General features: G+C 46.5%; 1 protein-coding gene across 1 annotated transcript in view; it reads right to left on the bottom strand.

The window, feature by feature from the left end:
- The window catches only part of trpm2 (transient receptor potential cation channel, subfamily M, member 2), a 93610-nt gene that overhangs the window by 39435 nt on the left and 40124 nt on the right, over positions 1-14051 (bottom strand). The window contains exons 14-19 of the mRNA XM_030342818.1: positions 5961-6073; positions 4414-4512; positions 3770-3995; positions 2344-2462; positions 1896-2028; positions 905-1076 (exon numbers count right to left, since the gene is read on the bottom strand). Of these exons, the coding sequence (XP_030198678.1) occupies positions 905-1076; positions 1896-2028; positions 2344-2462; positions 3770-3995; positions 4414-4512; positions 5961-6073 (862 nt within the window). The remainder of the gene's footprint in view (positions 1-904; positions 1077-1895; positions 2029-2343; positions 2463-3769; positions 3996-4413; positions 4513-5960; positions 6074-14051) is intronic.

The raw sequence follows: 14051 nt of genomic DNA, 5'->3' as shown, positions 1-14051 counted from the left end.
TGGTCAAGCAACATTTTAGCTGCGTTACGCGCGTACATGGTACGCGAGGTACGCGCTTGGTGTGTTCGCGGCTTAACGCGTGTACGCGTCTCATACGCGCGTAAACCAATGGTTCCCTATGGAAAAATTGCCGATTTTATACGCGTGATACGCGGGTAACGCTTTTGGTGTGGCCGTACCTTTAAGGCTCTCCTCACTGTCTATGTCATTGTGGTTCCTTAAGGCTCTCCTCACTGTCTATGTAATTATGGTTCCTTAAGGAGGCTCTCCTCCCTGTCTATGTCATTATGGTTCCTGGAGGAGGCTCTCCTCACTGTCTGTCATGATGGTTCCTTAAGAAGGCTCTCCTCACTGTCTATGTCATTATGGTTCCTTAAGGAGGCTCTCCTCACTGTCTATGTCATTATGGTTCCTTAAGGAGGCTCTCCTCACTGTCTATGTCATTATGGTTCCTTAAGGCTCTTCTCACTGTCTATGTCATTATGGTTCCTTAAGGCTCTCCTCACTGTCTATGTTATTATGGTTCCTTAAGGAGGCTCTCCTCCCTGTCTATGTCAGTATGGTTCCTGGAGGAGGCTCTCCTCACTGTCTGTCATTATGGTTCCTTAAGGAGGCTCTCCTCACTGTCTATGTCATTTTGGTTCTTTAAGGAGGCTCTCCTCACTGTCTATGTCAATATGGTTCCTGGAGGAGGCTCTCGCCACTGTCTATGTCATTATGGTTCCTTAAGGAGGCTCTCCTCACTGTCTATGTCATTGTGGTTCCTTAAGGAGGCTCTCCTCACTGTCTATGTCATTACGGTTCATTAAGGAGGCTCTCCTCACTGTCTATGCCATTATGGTTCCTTAAGGATGCTGTCATCACTGTCTATGTCATTATGGTTCCTTAAGGAGGCTCTCCTCACTGTCTATGTTGGTGGGGACGTTGCCGAAGATGATGAGGTAGGGCTCGTACACGGCCCCCCGGAGGATCCAGTCCAGCCGCCCCTCGTTGTGGATCAGGATGCCCTGCTTGGCCACGCCGTACGCCACCACCCAGATGCTCAGCAGGAACATGAAGAAGAACAAGTCCATGACCTGGGGATGACACAGAGGGGATGGCCCCGAGGGGATGACACAGAGGGGGTGACACCGCTGAGATGACACAGAGGGGATGACCCCGAGGGGATGACACAGAGGGGGCGACACAGAGGGGATGACCCCGAGGGGATGACACAGAGGGGGCGACACAGAGGGGATGACCCCGAGGGGATGACACAGAGGGGGTGACACAGAGGGGATGACACAGAGGGGATGACACTGAGGGGATGATACTGAGGGGGTGACACAGAGGGGGTGACACCGAGGGGGTTTTATCAGTGACGTGCATCTATCTTTATCCATCATCGGTTTTGCAATAACAGGTGCCTGCATCAAACACATCACAATACAGGGGAAACTTAGGGAGGGAGGGAGGGAGCAGGGAGGGAGGGAGCAGAGAGGAAGGGAGCAGAGAGAGAGAAGAAGGAGGAAGACTGGATGGAACATTTTAAGTTGAACCAATCCCTGCAGGCCAGGCTCCCATCCACCCCCTCACCATTGATCCTCACCATTGATCCTCACCGTTGATCCTCACCATCCAACCGCTCACCATCCCTCCCCTCACCATCCCTCCCCTCACCATCCCTCCCCTCACCATTCATCCCCTCACCATCCCTCCACTATCCATCCCCTCACCATCCCTCCCCTCACCTTCCCTCCCCTCACCATCCCTCCCCTCACCATCCCTCCCCTCACCATTCATCCCCTCACCATCCCTCCCCTCACCATCCCTCCCCTCACCATCCCTCCTCTCACCATCCCTCCCCTCACCACCCCTCCCCTCACCATCCCTCCCCTCACCATTCATCCCCTCACCATTCTCTTGACGATGATGATCTTGGGGCCCAGGGTCTTGCTGATGGTGAAGATGGCCATCAGGCGGAGGCAGAACACGATGTAGTCGATGCAGAGGAGGATCTTCCCCGCGTAGAACAGCTCTGTCGTTAGCCTAGGAGAAGACGGGAGAGGGGAAAATACTTTTCTGTGTGTGTGTGTGTGTGTGTGTGTGTGTGTGTGTGTGTGTGTGTGTGTGTGTGTGTGTGTGTCTGTGTGTGTGTGTGTGTGTGTGTGTGTGTGTTTGTGTGTGTGTGTGTGGGTGTGTGTCTGTGTGTGTGTGTGTGTGTGTGGTTTATTTGAGGAGTACTATCGTCACATCTCTGAGATTTAGTCTGAGTATAGTCACTGGATTTAAATGCAAATCCAGGTCTAATCAGGAGTTATTCGGTGACTCTGATACAGAGGGAGGACTGGATCAGGAACCTACCTAAAGGCGAGGCCGATGATGAAGAGAAGAATGGACAGCACGTCCAGAATGTTCCATAGGTCACTGATATAGATCTTGGCCTTTTTGCTGAATCCAAACCCATCAGGGTCATGAAAAAGCTAAAGAGAGAACAAAATGTGTATGTAGTTCTGAGAAAATATACATCTTTATTGACTCGGTATTAAGTATCTGTATGTGTGTGTGGGGGAGCGTGTGTGGGGGGCGTGTGTGTGGGGGGATTTGTGTGTGTGGGGGAACGTGTGTGTGTGTTGGGGAGCATGTGTGGGGGGGATGTGTGTGTGGGTGTGTGTGGGGAAGGTGTGTGTGTAGGCCATGCACAGACATTGTGAGGGCCAGTGAATCTTCATGAGTTGGTGAGCAAAGATTTGCTGCTATTATGACAGTGATTTACTGCTGCTATCACCACAGCATCTGCAGTAATGAAAACTACAACAATAAACAATTATTCTAAAGTACTATATAGATTTTTGCCCATGAGGGCAAAGGGACTGTGGCCTCCCAGCATGTGTGTATGTGTGTGTGTGTGTGTGTGTGTGTGTGTGTGTGTGTGTGTGTGTGTGTGTGTGTGTGTGTGTGTGTGTGTGTGTGTGTGTGTGTGTGTCAGGGCGACCGACCAATTTATCGGCCTGCCGATTTAATCGGCCGATTATAGCCTTTTTGAAAATAATCGGCATCGGCCAAAAAGACGCCGATTACAACCGATTTTTTTTTTTTTATTATTATTTTTTAATAAATGTTATTGCGCTTAGTATCCTGCAGATTGCGCTCCTACTCGCCTTGCTAACTAACAACTTTAGCTGGAGTAAAAAAGAGGAGATTGAATTTTACCGTACAACATGAAAGCACGCTCGCTCAGGCAGCTGCGCGCTCACCTCACCAATGTACACAAGACGCGTTGTTTGAGCATGTTGTGCCTTTTTTTCTTTAGGTCCCAGGCCATGTTAATTTATTATACTGTAGACTCTAACGGTGAGACCATACTGCTCAGCACGCACGTGTTAGTCACTGCTCACGAGCGCAGCACATTGGGAGTTAGTTATTTATTTTACATTTTACATTACACTCATTTTTGACTGTAAATGTATTCTAAAACACTCAAAGGTTCTGCATTCAATTCACATATTCGTCAAAAGTGTTTAAAGTATATTTAAGGTATCAAAAACGACGTTTCATATGCTTTTTTTTTTTTTTTTTAATCGGCAGATTAAATCGTAATCGTAATTTTTCTCTGAAAATAATCGGCTATGGCATCGACACTCAAAAATCAATATCGGTCGGGGCCTAGTGTGTGTGTGTGTGTGTGTGTGTGTGTGTGTGTGTGTGTGTGCGTACGCGTGCATGTGTGTCTGCTTGTGTGTGTGGGTGCGTGCGTGTTCAATCGGCCGATGCCCTCCCTGTCTCCTACCTGCCGGACCTCCTCACACACCAGGGTGGCCAGCCAGATGTAGAGCAGCACCTCCAGCCAGGAGGGGGCGCTCTGGAAGTCCACCATCAGCACCACGGCGAACAGGAAGAGGAAACCGAAGTAGGACAGGATGTTCCAGTAGAACTTCACCAGGGGCGAGCCGTACAGGCTGGCCAACCGGGAACACCCCCTCAGGGGCTGCAGCTGCTTGGTGCTGGGGGGCTCACTGAGGGAGGGGAGGGGTCCCATACAGGAGGTTAGGGGGAGGGTAACAGTTAGGGTGTTTGACAACAAAACTGTACTTTGTCCATTTTGTTTTCCGGTGAATAGGGAGGGACCCCCCACTCTGCGTTCCTCTACGAAATGTATTCCTTGCTAATTAAGGGAGTTTTATTTTGCCCTCTTGGGGGCTAGGCCAGGGGCTGTCATACATATATGGCCTGCTAAGCCCTTTGAGACTATACTGGTGATTAAGGGCTATGCAAATAAAATACAAATGAATTTAATTGAATGGTAGCTTTAGTGTGGCACAACATTGAACCACTTCTGTCAGCCATCCTTTCTTTAAGGGCTCCACACTGGGAGGTTCAAGGTTCCCGCTAACTGCTGTGAGACTTAATTAACCAGCCATTATGGGAACTTACAACGTATTACCGTTGGTCCGCCATACACTTCCTGTCATCGTCTCCATGGTGATGATGTCCTCCGTCCTCTGAGCTTCTCTCTGGATCACCTCGTCACGTCTGAGCAAAGACAACAACCAGAACATGCATTTCATGCAGAACACGCGGTGAGTGCTGTAGTGTAAAGTGAACCAGGCCCGGCGGGCCGGCGTTAAGGGTGGGACTGACGGACCTAGGACCACCCACTGTTCAACAGCCCCACCAAAAACTTTTCTTCAAAATAATAAAAAATAATAATTATTATTATTACTTTTTTTTAAATGCTTCTGAAATACTTAATTTTTGCAATGCAGCAAACTTTGTTGATATGATGCTTGATCCGATTTGCGTTAAAAGGCTGTTAATCTTCGTGAATGACCGTGAATTGCCGGTAAGCTATTGTATTAGTTATTATGTTATGTCTGTTAATGGTATCGAAATATTGTTGAAAACTTAAACAATTAAACAGAATTATGAAATAGTCTGCCTCATGTTATACGAGCATAACTAAACCATGGGGGAAACATTAGATTCCTGGCCACTTTTACAGTCTATAGGCCTTAGATCTATAAAGTGGCGTGCTAAAGCACAGCCAGATATGGTGCGTAATGGTAAAGATTCCAAAGCGCTCTTCTTTTGTCTGAACCAAGAGACATTTTTACAATGCCGGACCCTACACACACTGGCGGTCTCTTTTTGATGTAAATGCGATTAGGCGCTCGGCGGTTGCGGGGGGGGGGGGGGGGGGGGGCAATTGGTTAGCGGTGTGGCTGCGTTGTCTCTCTCTCTGTTGTCTAGATAAGATAACGCAGCGATATCAACATGAGCAGTTCTAACTGGAGAGATGGTGAAATCCGTGAGCTGCTGACCATCATGGGAGAGAAGGTGATGCATGCGATCTATGAGAAAGACGCAGAAGAACCTTGCGTGCCAAGCCGCGACCGAACCGGCTTGGCAGTGTAAAAAGGCCTAAGGAACGTTCGCGGATAGGTCCGTCCTATGCACCGAAACTTTTTACATTGCAACAAAATAACTAAAAAACATCAAGCTATTCAAATCTCAATTATGCACAGATAATACACCAGTATATTAGTCAGTCATTTGTATTAGGTTGAACAGGGATTTGATAACGTTTTTAATTTAAGGACCACCCACAATTGGTCTGGCCCATCCACAACTGGAATAATATGTATCCTGAAGCTACAAAGTTTAATACGTAAAGAAATGTTGAACTGCTGAACCCAAGTCAACATATTGGAACCGAGTTCAAGGCTAAATGGAGTTAATAGTTCACATACAAACCATTGTAATAATGTAAAAAAATCGAAGATATCAGAATTAAAACTAATAGCTAAACTGGGTGGCGGGTATGGTTGTTTACAGAGCCCTCCTAACAACCCCAGTGTCTTTGATCTCTCTCAGAGTAAATAGGGGAACCAAACGGCCACACTCCACCCTAACTCACAAGGACGAGTTGAAAGGGTGAGCTGCTCTATGAATAGACGCGGCCCAGGGGGCAGTTGGCTCACCTGAATCCTAGGAAGCCGGTGAAGATGAGGGGGAAGAATACCATGGAGAGGAAGACTCTCCACAAAGGATTCTCCACAGCAAGCTCACCACACCAGATCTGGGTCAGCAGCATCTGCAACACAGATGCACAAAGTAGTTACGCACGCACGCACGCACGCACGCACGCACACACACACACACACACACACACACACACACACACACACACACACACACACACACACACACACACACACACACACACACACAAACATGGATTGATTAAAGATCCCATGGCATGACAATGCCATGGGACAATTTCACTTTAAGGATTAACATTAATATGAGTTCCCCTAGCATGCCTATGGTCCCCGAGTAGCTAGAAATGGCGTTAGGTGTAAAACGAGCACTAGGTATTCTGCTCCGCCTTTGAAAAATAATAGCTCAGACGCTCCGATTTCGAATTTGGCCCCATATATCCAAGTTACCTCCTTTTTCTCTGCCTTGCCCGCCCAGAGAATTTGGCCCGCAATGAGACAATGAGCTACGACCGTGCGAACACCACGTGTGTGTGTGTGTGTGTGTGTGTGTGTGTGTGTGTGTGTGTGTGTGTGTGTGTGTGTGTGTGTGTGTGTGTGTGTGTGTGTGTGTGTGTGGGGGGGGGGGGGGGGGGGGGGGGTTGGATTACACACAACGCAAGTGTTGTACACTTCTTTGTTATTTGGATAACCGATCTGCTGTTGGTGTTATGGTGCATAACACATCGATTCTCTCAGACATCTCTGGTATTTCCACAACGAGACTCGTGGCGGTTATCTTAAGCCCAGTTCAGACCAAAGATTCACCTTGCAACGGCTTGCAACGAGACGGTTTTAGAACGTCGCAGGGGCGGTGTGAACGGGTCGTTGCAAGCCGTTGCAAGGAGTTGCAAGGCGTCGCAAGGAGTTGCAAGGAGTCGCCAGAGATTGAACATGTCGAATCGCAAGTTCCAGTTTTAGAACGCGGCTATCTAACTATTTCACTTCAGCCAATCATAGCACAGAACAACTTGTACGTCACGGCCTTACTCCGTCCCGGTAGCGAAGGGTGGTAGCGGGAAGCTCGTGAATATTCATGAGGGAACTCATCCCTGATTGGCTGGGACTTGACGGGACTTGTTGGCTGGGACTTGGCTCGCTGGGACGCAAATGAATTAAACGTTGTTATAAATCAGCACGAATAATGTGTCACATGATACCCACCTACTACACGGCAACTCTATAGCTACCTTTCTGTAAGTACAAACGTTAGCTCACTCGTCTAAAAGCCCCTGTGAAACTGTTATGTGTCACAGGGGCTACTGTAGTAAATCCTTTTTGTATTTATTATATTTTAGAACGTTATGTATAGCGCATCGGCAAATGAATTAAACGTTTGTTATAAATCAACACAAATCATTTTAGCAATAATGTGACACATGATGCCCACCTACTACACGGCAAATCTATAGCTACCTTTCTGTAAGTAGGCCTACAAACGTTATGAAGGTATTATTGTAGCAAAAGTCTTTAGCACCTGTAACTGCAGAATTTGAATGCATACACTAAAGTCACAGTAAATTTGAAGTCGTATATATTTATTTTGCATGTACTCTAAAGTCACAAATGTGTAACAGTACATTTGTAGTCGTAAAAAATAAATAATATATTTTTTATACCATTGTAAACACAAAATAGGGTCTACGAGTACGCAAATCTGTGTTACAGGTGCACAAATCATTTTGCTACAATTATTGCAGCGCAGTTGGTGCAAAACACATTCGCACACCCAGGTTTCATAATCTGAGAACATGCCCGAAAAGATGTGCATTCGTAAACCCAAATTTGAACTAATGCATCAGAAGTTGCACATCTTTGAAAAATGTCCTCACAAATAAAATGATAAAGAACGCTATGTTAATTCAGCATTTTAATGAGCGAGCAAAAATCCATTTTACAACTGCTCGAATCTGCTCTTGCAAGTCTCAGCTGTGGGTTTTTTTGCAGGTTGTTTTGCACCACGTCTAGGTGGTAAATGTGTAGCAAAAGTATTCGTATCCGTAGATGCCAGATCATCCGTGAGCGGGACAAAATAGTCCCGCCCATAATTTCCTAATCCAATGAAAATTGCCGGCAGGGATGCATTTCTCAAATTACACTGGGACCCACTGCGTGCCAGCCATGGAGCTATAAAGATCACAGCATACTCAGCGCGGGATACGTTTCTTTCTGGAGAAGTGAAGAGGGCGTCCTACTGAACGGAGGTGGGTATCCTACATTATGTTAATTGAAATGACTTAGTTCAAGTGAATTCCCCCCAAAGTATTGCATTAACATTTCTGAACTTATGTTATGGCGACCATTAAAATACATTGAAGGACATTTGTGGCATGTTAATGCAATACTTTGGGGGGAATTCACTTGAACTAAGTCATTAAGTCTGAACAACTACTTTGTGCCTCAGGTGAATACCGCGTTCGCGCGCCAATCTTTCTGTCAAATATCACAGAACAATGGGGAGACTGTACAGCAGTTTGTAACGCGTTTGCGGCAGACAGCCAAAGACTGTGCTTTTGGGGCTGACATGGCTAACCAGCTAAGGGATGCTGTACTGAGTAGATGCACTTCGGAGTATGTGCGGAGAAAGTTGCTCGAGGAGGGCTCGGCATTGACTCTGGCAAGAGCGCTGGAGATCGCTGCACAATGTGAACGTGTTGAACAGCAAATGGCGGCCATGCGTGTGAGTAGCACGGAGGCTAAAGGCACTGAGACTGTAAACCAGATAGCCAAAGGAAAATGGGCGAATAAGAGCCGAAAACGTGATGGAGAGGAAAAAGGGAAAGAGAAAGTGTGCTTTAGATGTGGGCACGGAGACCACTTTGCAAAAGATGAGAAATGCCCAGCACATGGACAAACCTACAGAAAATGCAATGGTAAAGACCACTACGCCGAAATGTGCAAATCTAAAGCTAGCAAGGGGTCAGTGAAATATGTAGACTCAAGAAAGGAAGAAAAGCAGGATAATGATTTTGCATTTGTAGTACGTGACAATAGCTGCATTGACAGACTAACATTTAATGTGGGAGGTGTAGACCTAGTGATGTTAATTGACTCAGGGGCTACGACCAACATAGTAGATGAAAATACATGGGAAGGATTAAAGAAAGAAAAGATACAGTGTAAGTCATTCAAGTCAGATAAAAAACTATACACATACTCATCAAATGAACCACTACCAGTGAAGGGAGTATTCACATGTGAAGTGAGGATAGGGAAAAGGGAAACAAAAGCAGAATTTACAGTAATAGCAGGTCAGGGAGTACCGCTATTAGGCCGAGAGACAGCTACAAGGCTGGGTGTGCTAAAGGTGGGTGTAGATGTAGCAGCGGTTACTGATGTAAAGGCAGAGGTTAGGGGAAAGTACCCAAAGCTCTTCACAGCGGTGGGTAAACTCAATACCAAGCAAATCAGGCTGCACATCGACGACAATGTGGAACCCATAGCACAACCACTGAGACAGATACCATTCCACCTGAGAGAGGCGGTTGACAAGAAAATAGAGGAGCTGCTGAGAATGGACATTATCGAGAAGGTTGAGGGTCCAACACCGTGGGTAAACCCAGTCGTAGTAGTTCCAAAAGCAAAAGACACTGACATTCGTCTATGCCTAGACATGAGAATGGCAAACAGAGCTATTATCAGAGGAAGATATCCGATCCTGACAGTTGATGAACTGCTACACGATATGAATGGCTCAGTTGTGTTTAGTAAGCTCGATCTAAAATGGGGCTACCACCAGATGGAGCTCACAGAACAGTCAAGAGCTATAACGACGTTCGCCGTGCACAGTGGAACATACCGCTACAAAAGACTCATATTCGGGGTCTCATCAGCGAGTGAGCAGTACCAACACGAAGTGGCGACGGCACTGGCTGGCATCGAAGGAGTGGCCAACATATCAGACGACATCATCGTCCATGCACCCGACTGTGAGACACACAACAAGCGACTACACGCCGTACTGGAGAGACTAGAGAAATGCGGCCTAACCTTAAATGGTGTCAGTTTGAGATGGACAAATTAGTTTTCATGGGCATACTGTTGTCAGAAAAGGGAATAGGACCAACAAATGAGAGAGTGAGAGCACTGGTCGAGGCACGCGAGCCAGAGAATGCATCAGAGGTCCGCAGTTTTCTGGGTTTGGCTGGGTACAGTAGCAGATTCATACCCCAGTTCGCTGCCATCTCAGAGCCGCTGCGGAGACTGACCAAGAAAGATGTGCCATTTGTCTTCGGCCCTGAACAGAAAGTGGCATTCGAGTCACTCAAGAATAAGGTAGCCGAGGCGGGCACGCTGGCATACTTTGACAAAGATGCCCCCACAAAAGTGATAGCTGATGCAGGGCCAGTGGGTATAGGAGCAGTTCTGATACGGGAGCAGCAGGGAGCTATGGTGCCTATATGCTACGTGAGCAGGAGCCTGACAGACTGTGAAAAGAGATATTCCCAAACGGAGCGTGAGGCCCTGGCACTGGTTTGGGCATGTGAACGCCTACATCCGTACATATATGGCAAGAGGTTCGACCTGGTAACAGATCATAAGGCCCTGGAGGTGATCTATAGCCCCAGATCAAAGCCATGTGCGCGGATTGAGCGTTGGGTGCTCCGCCTCCAACCTTATGACTTTCAAGTAATACACATAGCCGGGAAATACAACATTGCTGATCCTCTGTCTCGTCTCCTGGGGGAGACGGCGAAGAAGACGACACATGCACATGGAGCAGAGGAATACGTGCGCTTCGTGGCGGTGCAGGCGACGCCCAGGGCGCTGACTACGAGGGAGGTAGAGAGAGCCTCCGCAGAGGATGAAGAACTGTCTGAGGTGAGAAAAGCAATACAGACGGGCCGATTTGGTAAGTGCTCAGCTTATGCCCGTATTGCAAATGAACTGTGTACCATTGGGCAATTAGTGCTGAGGGGGACACGGATTGTCCTACCACATGCTCTACAGAACAGAGCGTTAGCCTTAGCTCATGAAGGACACTTAGGCATTGTAGGGACAAAACAACATTTGAGGGGAAAGGTGTGGTGGCCAGGAATGTATGGGGCGACAGAAAAATATGTCAAATCATGCTATGGGTGCCAACTAGTGGCACGGCCTGACATACCAGAGCCATTGCGGCCAACAACTCTCCCTGATGGACCATGGCAGGACATTGCCACAGACTTGTTAGGTCCATTGCCAACAGGACACTCCATCCTGGTAGTTATAGACTATTACAGCCGTTATTATGAATACGAGATCATGCGATCCACCACGACAGACAAAGTGATAGACTGTTTAGAGAACATCTTCAGCCGCCACGGTCTGCCTGTCTCTATCAGATCTGACTGTGGGCCACAATTCTTGTCATCACAGTTCCAGGACTTCTGTCAGGAGAACGGCATACAGCACGTGAAGACGACGCCTAGGTGGGCACAAGCGAATGGAGAAGTCGAGAGGCAAAATGCGTCGATCATGAAACGGATCCGCATCGCACAGGCAGAGGGACTGGATTGGCAGAAGGAACTACGCCGATACGTCACCATCTACAGATCCATCGACCACTCCACCACGGGCAGGAGCCCCGCCGAACTCCTGTTCAATCGGAAGCTCAGGGGAAAGTTGCCAGACATCAGTACACCAAGGAGTGACCTCGAGGCCAGAGACACTGATGCTGAGCGCAAGGGCAAGTCCAAAATGTACGCTGACGAGCGGCGCGGAGCCAGACTGTCCCCAGTGCAGGTGGGAGACAAGGTGCTCTTGAAACAAGACAAGACAGATAAATTCACAAGAACATTTAACCAGACACCTCACACGGTAGTCAGTAAGAACGGTAACAGTGTGGTAGTTGAGTCACCCACAGGAGCTCAGTACTCCAGAAACACTACACATGTCAAAGTGTACACACCAGCTCAGCAGACACCCCCACCCGGTGGAAGTGAACCAAAGACAGTGAGTGAGACAGTAAACACGCCACCAGAACATGTTGTGACGTCCACACCAGAGACGCTCGCTCAGGGGTCAACACCATGCCGACCTCTTACAGTGCAGACGGAGCGACCGCGCCGAGAAGTGAAAATGCCCCAGAGATTCACAAGCCATGTTATGAAGTGAATGTGTTATAGTAATGCATATGTTCATGTGTATGTTCAATGAAAATTAATGCACAATGCTAGAGGACATAAATGTTTATTTGAAAAGAACCAAAGGTTTATTCTGACAGAGAAAATGTTGATTAGATTTATTATATGGTTAGTGTTCAAGTAGCCAAACTGAATGTTTATGTGAAGAGAATATGAGAGTTTTAATCCAAGTAAGGTGGGGATGTCATGTACTGATGACGTCAGCACGTCAACGTTGTAACGGTCATTCTTGACGGAGACACCATGAAGTAAAGTACGGTAAAACTTGGCTCTCAGTGTGTGCGTGATTCAATTCAGTTTCTAGGCATAACATGCCATTAGAAGTGTAACAGGTACTGCCATTCATTTCCAGCTGATGCTCTGAATGCCACTGTGAAGGCATATCCCACGCTGAACAAGGCAAAGCTCAAGACGGAACTGTCTCTGATCTATGAGAATCCTGAATCAAGTGTGCAGCTTCAGTGTGCATATTGTATGTAGTTCTCTGCAAACCTATGGTGGCATCATGCCTTCAGTGTGCACATTGTATATAGTTCTCTGCAAACCTATGGTGGCATCATGCCTTCATTGTGCATATTGTATGTAGTTATCTGCAAACCTATGTTGGACAATATGCCTTTAGTGTGCATATTGTATGTAGTTCTCTGCAAACCTATGGTGGCATCATGCCTTCAGTGTGTCTTGAACAACCACACATAAAAGGTTGCACATAATAATTTGATATTTTATCGTATTTGTCTAAATGCATACTTGACTGTAGATAGATTTATGAGTGAAGTTACCAACACAATAGATTGGCCGTAACACACTCACCCCTTTTTAGAATCACATTCTCCCTCTCTCTCTCTCTCTCTCTCTCTCTCTCTCTCTCTCTCTCTCTCTCTCTCTCTCTCTCACTCACTCTCACTCTCACAAACACACATACAGATAGAGAAAGAGAGAGAATGTTAACTTGTGTATAATTCCCCATTATTATTGATGTATTTGCACTTTTAATCTTGCTGAATTCTACAAGGCAAATAAATTAAGTTAAAACTTAGTTCCCTGGCTCCATTCGTCTTTGTAAGGAAATGTTCTATTTTGTCTTTATTATTTTATCAGAATGCACCAGAATGCTTCATTTGTATGGGAAAATCACAAAAAAATCTGGTTTGGTTTACAAACTTTCAGCCCCCCCTAAAATAGAATTCACAGCACCACTGAGTTTGAATATAGGTTGGAAACAAGGCCTGAAACTGAAAAATGGAATGTACTTTAAAAACATTGGTTTGGGGTTAATGATCTGGGTTAGACTAGCGTTGCTTCGTTACCTTTATATCACGGAATAGATTGACACGGCAAGAACGTGTTTCTTCTCCGTTTTCCGGTGTCCGGCCTAATCTAAGGACCTGTTTACACGACGACGCTTGCAGGTGAAAACGACAAAATATTTGATCAGATGTACCTTTGTTTGAGCAGCAACGGCATTTTCGGGGCTTAAAAACACAAAAAATGTGTTTCCGTCTAAAGCAGTGGTTCTCAACCTTTTTTGAGAAAACGCCCCCCTGACCGTACCCTGATCCTCGGGCGCCCCCCCCCAATAAAATAAATTAAATAAACTAACAACCCAACTCACACTCGTGTTATATTGAGGTGTCAATGTATCGTCTTTCATTGATTTTGCGCTGTTCACTAATAGCAATGAATGCCCTCTGAATCGGTTTTGGTGAAAAAAATATAAAAGGTATTCAGGAATATTCATGACATGCAAATGTCTCACCTCTGATTGGCTAACAGCACTGTCCATCACTGTAATAAACCCAATTAAACTTCCAGAGCGACACAGGGTGGGGAGAGAGAGAGAGAGACATGTTTAATTGTGTTGTGTTGGTTATTGAATTGTTAACCCGCAAACTTGTGTTATGTTTAT

Source organism: Gadus morhua, chromosome 20, assembly GCF_902167405.1.
Source record: "Gadus morhua chromosome 20, gadMor3.0, whole genome shotgun sequence".
Taxonomy (NCBI): domain Eukaryota; kingdom Metazoa; phylum Chordata; class Actinopteri; order Gadiformes; family Gadidae; genus Gadus; species Gadus morhua.
Note: the sequence above shows the minus strand (reverse complement) of the source record. Positions and strands in the feature narration are given on the sequence as shown.